The 13490-nt window shown below is 41.9% G+C and overlaps 1 protein-coding gene across 1 annotated transcript in view; it reads left to right on the top strand.

The window, feature by feature from the left end:
• The window catches only part of EPS8L1 (EPS8 signaling adaptor L1), an 892485-nt gene that overhangs the window by 629731 nt on the left and 249264 nt on the right, over window positions 1–13490 (top strand). The window contains exons 10-13 of the mRNA XM_082273475.1: window positions 8877–9003; window positions 11460–11548; window positions 11638–11712; window positions 13235–13383. Coding sequence (XP_082129601.1) covers window positions 8877–9003; window positions 11460–11548; window positions 11638–11712; window positions 13235–13383 — 440 coding nt within the window. The remainder of the gene's footprint in view (window positions 1–8876; window positions 9004–11459; window positions 11549–11637; window positions 11713–13234; window positions 13384–13490) is intronic.

The raw sequence follows: 13490 nt of genomic DNA on the forward strand, positions 1-13490 counted from the left end.
TTTTGTAGTAGGCTGGATATGCAGCTGCAAAATCTCCACTCAGTAGTCATGTAGAGATGTGTTGAATAACCAGATCCAACTCTCCAGACTCATCACTGTGGGCCTGTCAGCTTCAACATACAGAAATATACACACTCAATAAGATGTTCCTGGAGTGGTGGAATGTATATGACAGTATGAAGGTGTTGTGCTGAAGGGACAGGTGTGAACAGTGATAGAGATGGTAAGTACTTGATAGGTTTGTTCAGAAGAGTACTAGATGGTATTAGGTAGAGTGCAGATAGGTTAGTAATCGAGTATGGTGACAGGTGGTAAGGACAGCAGATGACAATTACAGGATAGACTAACCCAGTGCAAGGATAGATGGTAGTAGACTTAAGAACAAGCAATCTATGTAACAGTGCAGATGATAGATGGTAGTAGACTCAAGAGCTAGCAATCTATGTAACAGTGCAGATAGTAGATGGTAGTAGGCTCAAGAGCTAGCAATCTATGCAACAGTGCAGATGATAGATAGTGTAAGTAGGTTATGGAGGATTCCCCTGTGGGGTACTTATCACTAGTAAATGTTAGTAGTAGAGGGGTCCAGTAGAGAGGGGAAGATCCGGTAGCGAGATACAGGGATCAGTATCGAGGTTCCGGTCTGCTCCAGGTAGAAGCAACCAGCTGGAGGTTCCGACAGCAAGACAGGCTTGAAAGCATGTGGATACACAAGGCAGGTTGAACGAACGATGTAAGTGAGAACGCCGGCGGTTGAAATAGCCGCTCTGCGGCGCTCAGTGATGACATCATCTGTCTTAAAGGTGTATGCGTACCACCTAGTAAGAAAGGTGGGACGCATATTTGGAAGGAAATAGATTATTAAGGGTACCAGAGGTACCAGAATCTTACAGTACCCCCCCCCCTTAAGGCCGGCTCCGGAAGGCCTATAGCACTGGTTTCTCTGGGTATTTCGAGTGAAACCTTCGTATAAGCCTAGGTGCATGAACATCAGAGGTATCCAACCAGGTGTCGTCTTGGGGTCCATAGTTCTTCCATCTTATGAGATACTGGAGTCTTCCTCTATGGATGCGAGAATCCAAAATCTCTTTGATCTCATATTCTTCTCCGCCTTCAACTTGTATTGGAGGTGGAGGCAAGATGGTAGGCCTTATTCCTTGGTTAGGAACATGGGGCTTCAGTAGCGACACATGGAAGATGGGATGGATCTTAAGATCTGCTGGTAAGGTGAGCTGTACTGCAGCTTTTCCAATAAGTTTCTTAATTGGGAAGGGTCCCAAAAATAGAGGTCCAAGTTTTTTGCTAGGGATTTTTAATCTTAAATTTTTTGTTGATAGCCAAACAAGGTCCCCAATAGCATACTGAGGAGAAGGTCTTCTACGAAGGTCGTAGTACCTTTTTTGTTGACTATGAGCGTGTGATATAGTGGTATTGAGTAAACCCAGAGAGTCTTTTATTTGGGTAAGGTAATCCGAGGCTACTGGGTTACTTGATGGCAGGATGCGTGGTGGAAGAAGAGTGGGATGAAACCCATAATTCAAGTAGAACGGACTTTGCTTAGTAGTACTGTGGGTTGCATTGTTGTAAGCAAATGCAACCAGAGGGAGGAGATCCACCCAATCATCCTGTAGGTATGATGTATAGCAACGTAGATATTGCTCAATGCACTGGTTGACTCTTTCAGTCTGTCCGTTGGTCTGAGGATGGTAGGGAGAAGTGAGCTTTCGCTCAATCCGTAATATTTGACAAAGTGCTTGCCAAAATTTTGAGATGAACTGTGAACCACGGTCGGACAAAAGAGTCTTTGGAATTCCATGCAACTTGAACACATGTTTCATCAGTAGTTCCGCTGTTTGTTTAGACGAAGGTAGTCTACGGATAGCAATGAAATGTGCCATCTTTGTCAAGTGGTCCACTGACACTAGAATGGTATTAAATCCCTTAGAAGGTGGTAGTTCTACTATAAAGTCTAAGGACATAACTTCCCATGGAACCTGGGGTATTGGTAGACTGCAGAGTAGACCAGATGGTTTTGTAGTGTCAATCTTGGACCTTGCACAGATGTCACATGAAGAAACAAATTTTTGTACAGACGTCTTCATATCAGGCCACCAAAACTGCCTGGTAAGCAAATTAAGGGTTTTCGTCATACCCATATGTCCTGCCATGGGCACATCATGTGACAACTCCAAGATCTTGGTGCGCATAGTAGGGGGTATGTAAAGTTTGTCGTTGTAATAGAGGAAGCCTTCTGCATCAGTACTCAGTTGTGGTGGAGGTGAATCCAATCCTATACTGTGCAAAATCTCTTCCTTCAAGGAACGGACAACACCAATAATACGTTCATAGGGTATTATGGGAATGGAAGGGATTTCGGCGCAGTTATCTTCGATTAATCGTGATAGCGCATCCGCTTTATTTTTGTCTGCAGGCGTGTAGGTCACTAGGAAGTTGAATCTTAGGAAGAATAATGACCATCGTACCTGTCGGTGGGAGAGAGTTTTGTTAGTCTGGAGGTATTGAAGGTTTTTATGATCTGTATATATGAGTATTGGTAACTGGGTACCTTCGAGTAGATGTCGCCAATTCTCCAGTGCCAGTTTTATGGCAAGTAACTCCTTTTCACCTACTGGGTAGTTCACCTCTGGGCTGCTTAGTGATTTTGAAAAGAAAGCAACTGGGTGGAGTGGTGAAGTATTTGTTGGTCGTTGGGAGAGAACTGCTCCTACTGCCATATTTGACGCATCTACCTCCAGAATATATTGGAGGGATGGGTCTGGATGGCGTAGTATGGGAGCAGAGGTAAAGCTTGATTTTAACAAGCAGAAAGCTTGATTCGCTTCTTCTGACCATTTGAATGGTTTCTTTATACTTGTCAGTTGTGTGAGAGGTCTCACAATAGCGGAAAAGTTCTTGATGAACTTCCTATAGAAGTTGGAGAATCCAAGGAATCGCTGTAATGCCTTACGAGTTGTTGGTATAGGCCAGTCGAGAATACAGGATATCTTGCTCATATCCATCTTAATTCCAGTTTTGGATATGATGTATCCTAGAAATAATATTTCTTCCTTATGAAATAAGCATTTTTTTAATTTCACGTATAGATTGTGTGAGAGTAATCTGGATAACACAAGTCTTACATGTTTTATATGTTCAGGCATAGATCGCGAATAGATAAGTATATCGTCCAGGTATACTACGACACAGACATCAAGTAAGTCTCTAAAGATGTTGTTTATGAACCTTTGGAAGGCTGCGGGAGCATTACACAACCCGAATGGCATCACAAGATATTCGAATGATCCGTATCTGGTTCTGAATGCTGTTTTCCACTCATCTCCGTCACGGATTCGGATTAGGTTGTATGCCCCTTTCAGGTCTAATTTAGAGAAGTAAGTAGCCCCACGCACTTGTTCAATGAGTTCAGGGATGAGCGGCAAAGGATAGCGATCCTTTATCGTAATCGTGTTTAATTGCCTATAATCCATAATAGGCCTAAGACTGGAATCCTTATTGCGGACAAAGAAATGTCCTGCAGCTGTGGAAGAAGTAGAGGGTCTGATGAACCCTTTTTTCAAATTCTCATCCAAGTATTCCTTGAGATGAGAAAGTTCATCCTGTGAAAGGGGATAAACATGACCGAAAGGCAATTTGCTGTTAGGGAGTAGATCGATAGTGCAATCATAATCCCTATGGGGAGGCAACACTTGAGCATTTTTCTCAAGGAATACTTCGGACAGATCCTGATAGCATAGTGGTGCAATCTCATCTGACACCACAGACAGGATCTTTCCATAAGATGGGAGGTTACACATAATCTCACAATAGCGAGAAGGGAAGGCCAAAGTCCATCTTTTCCAATCCATGATTGGTTGGTGTGTGTGTAACCAGGGAAGTCCCAAAATAATGGAAAAATGGGGTGAGGATAGTATATCAAAGGTGATGGTCTCCACATGAGACTCGTTGGCAGTGGCAAGGAGTGCCTGTGTCTGGTTGGTGATTGGACCAGAAGACAATGGAATACCGTTAATGAAACTAACAGAAACAGGTTTAAGCTTTGAAATAATAGGTATTTTATTTAAGGTAACAAAACGTGTATCAATATAGTTTCCACAAGATCCAGTGTCAATCATAGCCTTGGTGGTGATCCTAGTCTGGTCCCACTGTAATGTTAAATGAACAAAAAGATAGGGGTTAGAAAAGGAAGTTGTTAATCCTCCTAGCAAGACATGTGAACACTCACCCTCTTTTTTGCGGACAAGGGGACAGACGCATATCAAATGATCCGGGGATGCGCAGTACATGCAGAGATTTCTGGATCTCCTTCTGGATCGTTCAGTAGTTGATAAAGGTGGACGTATAGTTCCTACCTCCATGGGAGTAGGGTCAACGGCCGCAATCTGAGAAGGACTAGTTAATGGCATTCCCATTTTTTCAGCCCTTCTTTCTCGTAGTCATCTGTCGATGTTGATACTAAGTTGTATCAAGGCATCCAAGGTGCCAGGTAAATCCGCTCGGGCGAGCTCGTCTTTAACAGCTTCTGATAACCCGAGTCTGAATTGAGTTCGCAGAGATGTATCATTCCACCCTGAATCAAGGGTCCATCTTTTGAACTCTGCTACAAAGTCTTCTACAGGTCTCCTTCCTTGTTTTAAAGCCCTTAATTGAATATCAGCAGTACTCTGCCTATTGGGGTCTTCATATAAACTAGCGAGTTCTGCTAGAAATAAGGAATAGGAGTTGAGAATCTGATCATTTTTCTCAAAGAGAGAGTCTGCCCAGGCCCGGGGATCACCCGTTAAGTATGAAATAATGGTACAGACTTTAATCTGATCAGTAGAGTATGTACGAGGTTTTAACAAAAAAAGCAATTGAGATGCGTTTTTGAATTCACAAAATTTTTTCCGATAACCTGTAAACACTAGGGGAGGGTTTATTTTAGGTTCAGGGGGCTGAACAGTAGTAAGCCGTGAGAGACGGGTTACCTGCTGCGTCAGAGTCTGATTCTCTTCTTTTACTTCAGTAAGAGCAAGTATTAACGCATTTACTTGTTGTGTTAATTGTGTCACTTGAGTGGGTAATTCTGCTGAATCCATTTTTTTTTTCTGGTTCGTTCAATCTGTAACGCTCCTGCGTTTTTGTAGTAGGCTGGATATGCAGCTGCAAAATCTCCACTCAGTAGTCATGAAGAGATGTGTTGAATAACCAGATCCAACTCTCCAGACTCATCACTGTGGGCCTGTCAGCTTCAACATACAGAAATATACACACTCAATAAGATGTTCCTGGAGTGGTGGAATGTATATGACAGTATGAAGGTGTTGTGCTGAAGGGACAGGTGTGAACAGTGATAGAGATGGTAAGTACTTGATAGGTTTGTTCAGGAGAGTACTAGATGGTATTAGGTAGAGTGCAGATAGGTTAGTAATCGAGTATGGTGACAGGTGGTAAGGACAGCAGATGACAATTACAGGATAGACAAACCCAGTGCAAGGATAGATGGTAGTAGACTTAAGAACAAGCAATCTATGTAACAGTGCAGATGATAGATGGTAGTAGACTCAAGAGCTAGCAATCTATGTAACAGTGCAGATAGTAGATGGTAGTAGGCTCAAGAGCTAGCAATCTATGCAACAGTGCAGATGATAGATAGTGTAAGTAGGTTATGGAGGATTCCCCTGTGGGGTACTTATCACTAGTAAATGTTAGTAGTAGAGGGGTCCAGTAGAGAGGGGAAGATCCGGTAGCGAGATACAGGGATCAGTATCGAGGTTCCGGTCTGCTCCAGGTAGAAGCAACCAGCTGGAGGTTCCGACAGCAAGACAGGCTTGAAAGCATGTGGATACACAAGGCAGGTTGAACGAACGATGTGAGTGAGAACGCCGGCGGTTGAAATAGCCGCTCTGCGGCGCTCAGCGATGACATCATCTGTCTTAAAGGTGTATGCGTACCACCTAGTAAGAAAGGTGGGACGCATATTTGGAAGGAAATAGATTATTAAGGGTACCAGAGGTACCAGAATCTTACAATTGCACACATAATTAACGAAGATGGGGGGATGGTTCAGAGGACACTGAAAAGGAAACCGTGCTGAACGCCTTTTTCTCATTAGTCTTTACTCAGGAAAAGGAGGGGTACACTGACCATGACTGTATGGTCAGTAGTATTACACAGGACTTGCCGCTATGTATAACAGAGGGTGAAATCAGGGAAAGGCTAGATAAAATTAACACAAACAAATCACCAGGTCCGGATGGTGTACATCCAAAGGTACTCAAAGAACTCAGTAAGGTTATATCTAGACCACTGTTCCTGATCTTTGCTGATAGTATTATGACAGGAAATGTACCAGGGGATTGGAGGAAAGCTAACGTGATACCGATATTCAAAAGAGGGCAGAGGCATGTCCCGGGTAATTATAGGACTGTCAGTCTGACATCGATAGTATGTAAACTTCTGGAGGGGATGATAAGGGACTATATACTAGAGTTTTCTAAAGACAACAACATCATCAGCAGTAATCAGCACGGGTTTACAAATGGGCGTTCTTGTCAAACCAATCTCTTAACATTCTACATTCTACTGAGCTGTGAGCTAGATAGGGGCAGACCAGTGGATGTGGTGTACCTGAATTTCGCCAAGGCGTTTGATACAGTTCCCCACAAGCGCCTAATTTATAAAATAAGGTCTGCAGGTATCGACCACAGGGTTTGCTCTTGGATACGGAATTGGCTAAAAGGGCGTGTCCAAAGGGTGGTAATAAACAGCGCATACTCAGACTGGTCTGAGGTGGTAAGCGAGGTCCCCCAGGGCTCAGTCCTGGGACCAACCTTGTTCAATTTATTCATAAACAGCATTGAGGACGGGATCAGTAGTTCTATATCAGTTTTTGCAGATGACACAAAATTGGGCAGGGCAATAACTACACAGCATGAAGCAGATATCCTACAAAATGACCTGGACAAAATAACGGAGTGGGCTACGACATGGCAAATGAGGTTTAATGTGGAGAAGTGTAAGGTTTTGCACTTGGGGACTAAAAACATAAAAGCACAATACACGCTAGGGGGGGAACCCTTGGGGGAATCAAGAATGGAGAAAGATCTGGGAGTCTTGGTAGATGATAGACTAGGCAATAGCATGCAATGTCAAGCGGGAGCTGCCAAAGCCAGCAGAATATTAGCATGCATAAAGAAAGGGATGTATTCCAGAGATAAGACTATAATCCTTCCACTTTATAAAACTCTGGTTCAACCACATCTGGAGTATTCTGTCCAGTTCTGGTCGCCAGTCCTCAGGAGGGATGTGTTGGAGCTGGAGAGGATCCAGAGAAGGGCAACTAAACTAATCAGGGGATTGGAGGACCTTAATTATGAAGAGCGTCTGCAATCGCTTGATTTATTCTCCCTGGAGAAGAGACGCCTGAGAGGGGACATGATAGCAATTTATAAATATCTCAATGGTGATCTCGACATAGAAAAAAAGCTATTCAGTCGTAGAGAGTGCATGAGGACTTGAGGGCATACATTGCGATTAGAGGAGAAGTGTTTTAACCTCAGGCAACATGGGGGGTTCTTTACTGTTAGAGCTACAAGATTGTGGAATTTTCTACCACAAGAGGTGGTTTCTGCGGGAAGTATGGTGGCTTTCAAAAGACTCTTAGACGTACATCTCAAGGATCAGAACATTCAGGGGTATGTGAGATGATAACGGCCACACACACCTACACAGGTTGAACTGGATGGACTATTGTCTTTATTCAACCTCACCTACTATGTAACTATGTAACTATGTGTGTATTACATATCCCTCAATGTCAGACAGGTTTTTCCTATGGGTTGTGTATTCCAGCTTCAATGTGAGAGAGACACACAGACTGTCATTAGCATTCTTGTCCTATTGTTGTGTATTAGGAGGGAATGTGTATTGTGTTAAAGTTTACCTGTCTCATTGTTAGATGTTAATGACCTCACATTGTTCTGTCCAGATGGCTAGATAATTAGTTAAGGTTAGGGGGAGGGATTGTGTACACTGTATGGGAATGACTGAGTGTAAAACCCTGTTTCTATTGGATTGTGAATGTCACGTTCAGTTCTCCACAAGGTCCACCTGGGCGGTAACCTTGTGGGGGAAAACTGTATAAAAGTATGTTTCTTGTTCAATAAAGAGTTAGTTCACCCTCAATCTAGAGTCCTATCTCTTATTGGGGGAATATGCTACAAGGGATTGCTATGGTCTTCCATACTCCCTTGGATAATCACTATGCTCTTGTAAGAGCTTGTGTAGAGCTTGTTCCTGCTGCCCTCTCTGGGGAAAGAGAGGTTCACCCACGGGAACCTGAAACCTTGTCGTAGGTCCAGGGTGGGTAGGAGACGGAGAGACCCTTACCAAGCTGCGGTGGTTCGTGGGGTCTGAGGCGGTTATGGTGTCTGGTAGAGTGCTTGGAGCCCTCGGGAAGCACTAGGAGCATCCGTCAACGGAGGTGCCTGGTCGGGTGCCGGTTGATCCGTTACAGGGTGTATTGAGTTATTTCTCAATATAGCAAGTTCCTCTTTTTCTACAGAACATTGTTATAATGTAATATTAAACTGTAAGCTAAAAACCAATGTTAAAGAAGCACTCAAAATTAAGTTACAATAAAGCAAAAAGTAAGGCAAATATTAAGGGGTTCCTTACAAGATCCTTAAACACAGGATCTACAAAATTAGTCGTACAATCCTTTTATTCTACTAGTCCTATACTTTCAGAAAATGTTTGGTGTGCATCTGGCCACCTGAGGTTTAAAGTGGCAGTGAAAGACAAACAAGTTAAAACATCTTTGTGTTCCATTTCCATGCACCACATTATTGTCATATTGCTACATTTGTTTTGCACAGGATCTACTGAATCACTGCTTTGATGACATTGAATTTTTCATGGGGAAGCTCCAGAAATCAGCCGAAGCATTTAAAGTCCTCAACCAAAGAAAGAAATCAAGAAGAAGCAAGAAACCGGAAGCCGGAGGTAACCTTTAGTAATCACGGTGTACACAAGTAACAGAAAGATTTACTTAAAAGGAATAATTAAGGATAAATAAGAGGCTGAAATGGACATAATTGAAATACTAGAGATCTGACTGAAAGCAGAATATTGAGTTTAATGAGAGAGTAATTATTTTAGGCTTTGTTCAGATTTATGCTTTGTTGGAATGTGTGGAAAACTGCAAGTTTTCCTGCAGTGCAAAAAAAAACATACTGCCCTTTTGCAAACGTGCGACTATGCCATTGATTCTAAATAGTGCCCCAATGCATCTTGTTGGCACACGCAATATAACGCATGGTATCGCAGTACCATGTGTTTTGGCACTGTGCAATGTTTACAAATGCGTTAGGCACTTTTATGCGCATTTCTCATGCATAGGGCAGCCCTTTGAAATTAATGAGCTGCCCTAAACGTGAAACACAAAAAAACACGCATGCTTGGTCATGCTTCTGAGGTGAGTACAGGACCTCAAAAATTGATCAGCTTATTATTACGAATTCAAGATTTTACCCACTTTTCCAGTACTGGCAGCTGATATGTTTCCCGGTTCCTAACACTATCACAAACTATGTATGTTTGTATACCCTATCTCTTACCTCTCATCCCCCATAATGGCATAGTAATGGGTAAAGTTTACCTACCAACAAAACATTTATTTTACTTCTAGATGGAATATGGAGGCGTTAGAACTTTTGTCTTCTGGTAACCATTGTCACCAGGATTGAAAGTGAGAAAAAAATCCAAATATTTTGATTATAGCTGGCAATAGAAGAGAAACAGACACGTTATCTTTCAGTGGGGACATTTGTTCAGATGACCGCTGTCTACAGCCGGCCGTAGATGGATTTGATCCATCTATGAGCCGGCTGATTGTACTGAATTTGATCCATCGATTGGCCTAATTACAACCAGCCTGTCAAATTTTTCTCATACAATCACTGCTGAAGTCTATAGCAGTATTCTGGCTGGCAGAACCTGGGCGTTTTTGTTTCAGGCGTTTATTGGCTTTTTTGTGGACGTCTTTGGAGGCAGGCATGACATCTGAACTTCTGTATAGGGGTATATATACACACACACACACACACATATATATATATATATATATATATATATATATATATATGCACATACACACATATAGGTGTGAAAGGAGCGGAACCCCATCCCTGCGCTACTGAAATTATTATTTCAGTAGCGCAGGGATGGGGTTCCACTCCCTTCACACCTATATGTGTGTATGTGTATATATATATATATATATATATATATATATGTGTGTGTGTGTATATCTACCCCTATACAGAAGTTCAGATGTCATGCTTGCCTCCAAGACGTCCACAAAAAAGCCCAATAAACGCCTGAAACAAAAACGCCCAGGTGTGAAAGGAGCGTAACCCCATCCCTGCACTACAAAAAAATCCAAAAAAAATTATCTTTTTTTTCTGGCGGTCACCATGACATGGATGAGTTCGGTCACCCTGGCATAGCAGTCAGAGTCAGTTCACCCTAAACTACACTACGGTCACCCTGACACTTAACACTTTCCCTACAGAAACTAGATTATTGAATCTAACTATAGTGGTATATAGTACCCTAACTACACTGCATATCCCTTTCCTCACACTAATAATTGCAAAATGACACTGGAGCAGCAGGAGTAACAAATGCTTCCACTCTATTCCACAGCCTCTCTACTACAGTGCTAGAGATTTGGCGGGGCTATGTTATATACTGGAGGGCGTATTCACTACTGATTGGCCTCTGGACCCCATAGTCACTCCAATCACATTCCTAGCAGACTCCTGCCCCCTCAATTGGCTTTTACTGACGTTTCTGGTCCAATCACGGGCTTTTAAAGCCCAATTCCTGTCCCATTGCATTTTGGGCGGTTCTGGTGGCCGAATTCCGAACTTTTACCACAAAAAGTTCGGAATTTAGCCGAATTTCAAACAGCCAATGTTCGGGTCGAACCGATGGTCGACCCGAACCGTTCAATCATCCCTACTTAAGAGGGGATCTTTTTTTGCCCCTCTAGACAGGAAATAAAAAGAAATCTACTACTCATGAGACACAGCAAAATACATACTATATTTTATCCAAAACTATATATTTTATTCAAATAAAAAAAACTTTTTCCGTCTTAAAAGTCTTAGTATGTTATACAGTAGTTATATTTTACACAAAGACATTATGCTGTCATTGAATTCCTTCAAAATATATTTGAATACATTATGGATAATTTAAAAGTGAGGTTGGTACAGAGATTATCTGTTGAAATGGGGAGCGGGATCCACTGGAGGCCACAAACCGATTCAGCTTGCCAACAACCATGTAGAGCCAAACTATCAATTTGTGATGGGTTTGCTTTTATCAATAAATGTTTTAATGTGATATAATGTTAAGATCTAATGTATTCAATTTTTTTCATATTTCCACAGAGGGTTTACTGACTCTTCGTGCAAAGCCTCCAAAGCTGGAAGAGTATGAAGATGCTGCCCAGAAATTTAAATACTGCTTCTGCCTATTGGTATGATATAAAAATACCACATATATCTGGACAAAACTTGGTTTAATTTAATGATATTTACCAATTGTTCCTTGTGATTCTTTTTCCAGGCAAGACTGAAAAATAATATTATGAATCCTAGTTCTGTGGAGCTTGTTCACTTTTTATTTGGGCCACTTAAAACGGTAAGAAAAGGCTAAAAGTATTTGGAAACCTATATAGTTCAGCAACTGGAAAATTCTACACCCTAAAGTGCATCCATAAACCAAAAATGGTTGCCTGGCTGCCTAGTCTTTGACACTAGAGGTCTGTTGCTAGTCTAGGTTAATGAGCAAGTAGGTGTGGTAAAAATAAGCCTTGTGTCTAAAAGTTATTGTGAATTGCAGTGTAGGTTTATTGGCACTAACTGTACTTGTGCATTTCAGTGCTATTCTAAATAATTGTGCCACATCGCACGGAGTGGGATTTTTTTTACCATGATTGTAGTATTACGCAGTAAAACACTGTTGGCAATAATTCAGACTCGCATGGCCAGCAGGCAAAGTTCCTTCAGATATCTGGGAGCACTCAATGAAACGCAGAGACGGCAGGTACAATGTCACAGAATGCTCGGTTTATTCAAACAATGAAATAGTTTTTATAGAAGAAAAAAGGTGGAAGTGCCTTTTTCAGTATTATACATAAAATTATAAATAGTTCCAGTAAGTAGAGATGCAACAAGTGAAAGGAAATCTTCTCAAAGTGAGAGGCATTCCCATCTTAAACAGTTTTCACTATAACACGTGTTCCCATTGGAAGATTCCCCCTTACCTTTTGCTTTCATGACACATGACTTTCTGTCTCAGTGACAATGGTCACCAGTACAAACAGAGGCGTAAACCTACCTGCAAGTAAAGGAGAAGTAGGGCCAAAGTGCTTTTGGTCCTACTTCTCCGATGGATCACAAGAGTGCAGTTCGTTCTGTTTTCAGCAGACAATGGGCTAAAGCCTGCTGTTGGCTGACGTCACTCAGCCGGTCAATGCTCCAGAACGATTCCAACTTTACAGTCGGGATCCACCCAAATGCCTGGATCGGCAGCTGGCTCAGAGGGAGACTGAGCCAGCTGCTTCAACCTCCTGCACAGCCCTACGCTTTAGTGAGTGCTAGAGGGACAGAGCAGAGAGGCACTCTGCAGACTGAAGCACCGAGAACCGAGCGATCAGCGGTGTTGGTTGCTCAGTTCTAGGTCATAGAGGTGGCGGGGACAGATGCAGCTGGGATCGGCGCTGCAATCATCTAGGTGACTATGATTGTTTGTTTATTTTTTTTATTCCCAAACTTCTCTTTTTTGGTTCAATAATTTTTATTCAAGATTGATAACGATGGGAATACAGAAACAACAATTTCCAAACAATAAAGCATAACCATAGTTGTTACAGTCAATACCATTACAGATGTAGAGAGGAGCACAACACTCTATGATAAACTCGTAACGCAGAAACAAAATGTTAATCTTTCGGGCATACAGGGAAATCCCATCTCCCCAGACACCCCCCAAACTTCTCTTTTAAAGTCAATTGTCAGAGAATCTAACTCATTTCTACTGTCTCCAAAACTAAAATAAGTTTTGCCTTTGCATAAACGTAATGTCTTTTGTGAATTAGTAGGCGCTTCCTTTTAAAATATTTTATTTTGTTTGTTATATAATATTTTGTGTCTGCATACAGCTTGTGGACAGTTCTGGAGGCGTGGATATCGCTGCTGGAATTAAGAGTCCAATGCTAACCAAGGAAGCTGTTGCTTTTCTAAAAGAGTGTTTAGATGAAAATGAACTTGAATTATGGAATTCTCTGGGACCAAACTGGACAAAACCAAGGTATGATTGGAATGTTAAAAAACAAAGTTCTTGATGGGAATGTTAAAAAGCAAAGCTCTTAAAGGAAAAACACAGTGGGGGACATTTACAAAAACTTGTCAGTTTGT

Source organism: Pelophylax lessonae (genome assembly GCF_965119305.1).
Source record: "Pelophylax lessonae genome assembly, chromosome: 12".
Classification (NCBI taxonomy): domain Eukaryota; kingdom Metazoa; phylum Chordata; class Amphibia; order Anura; family Ranidae; genus Pelophylax; species Pelophylax lessonae.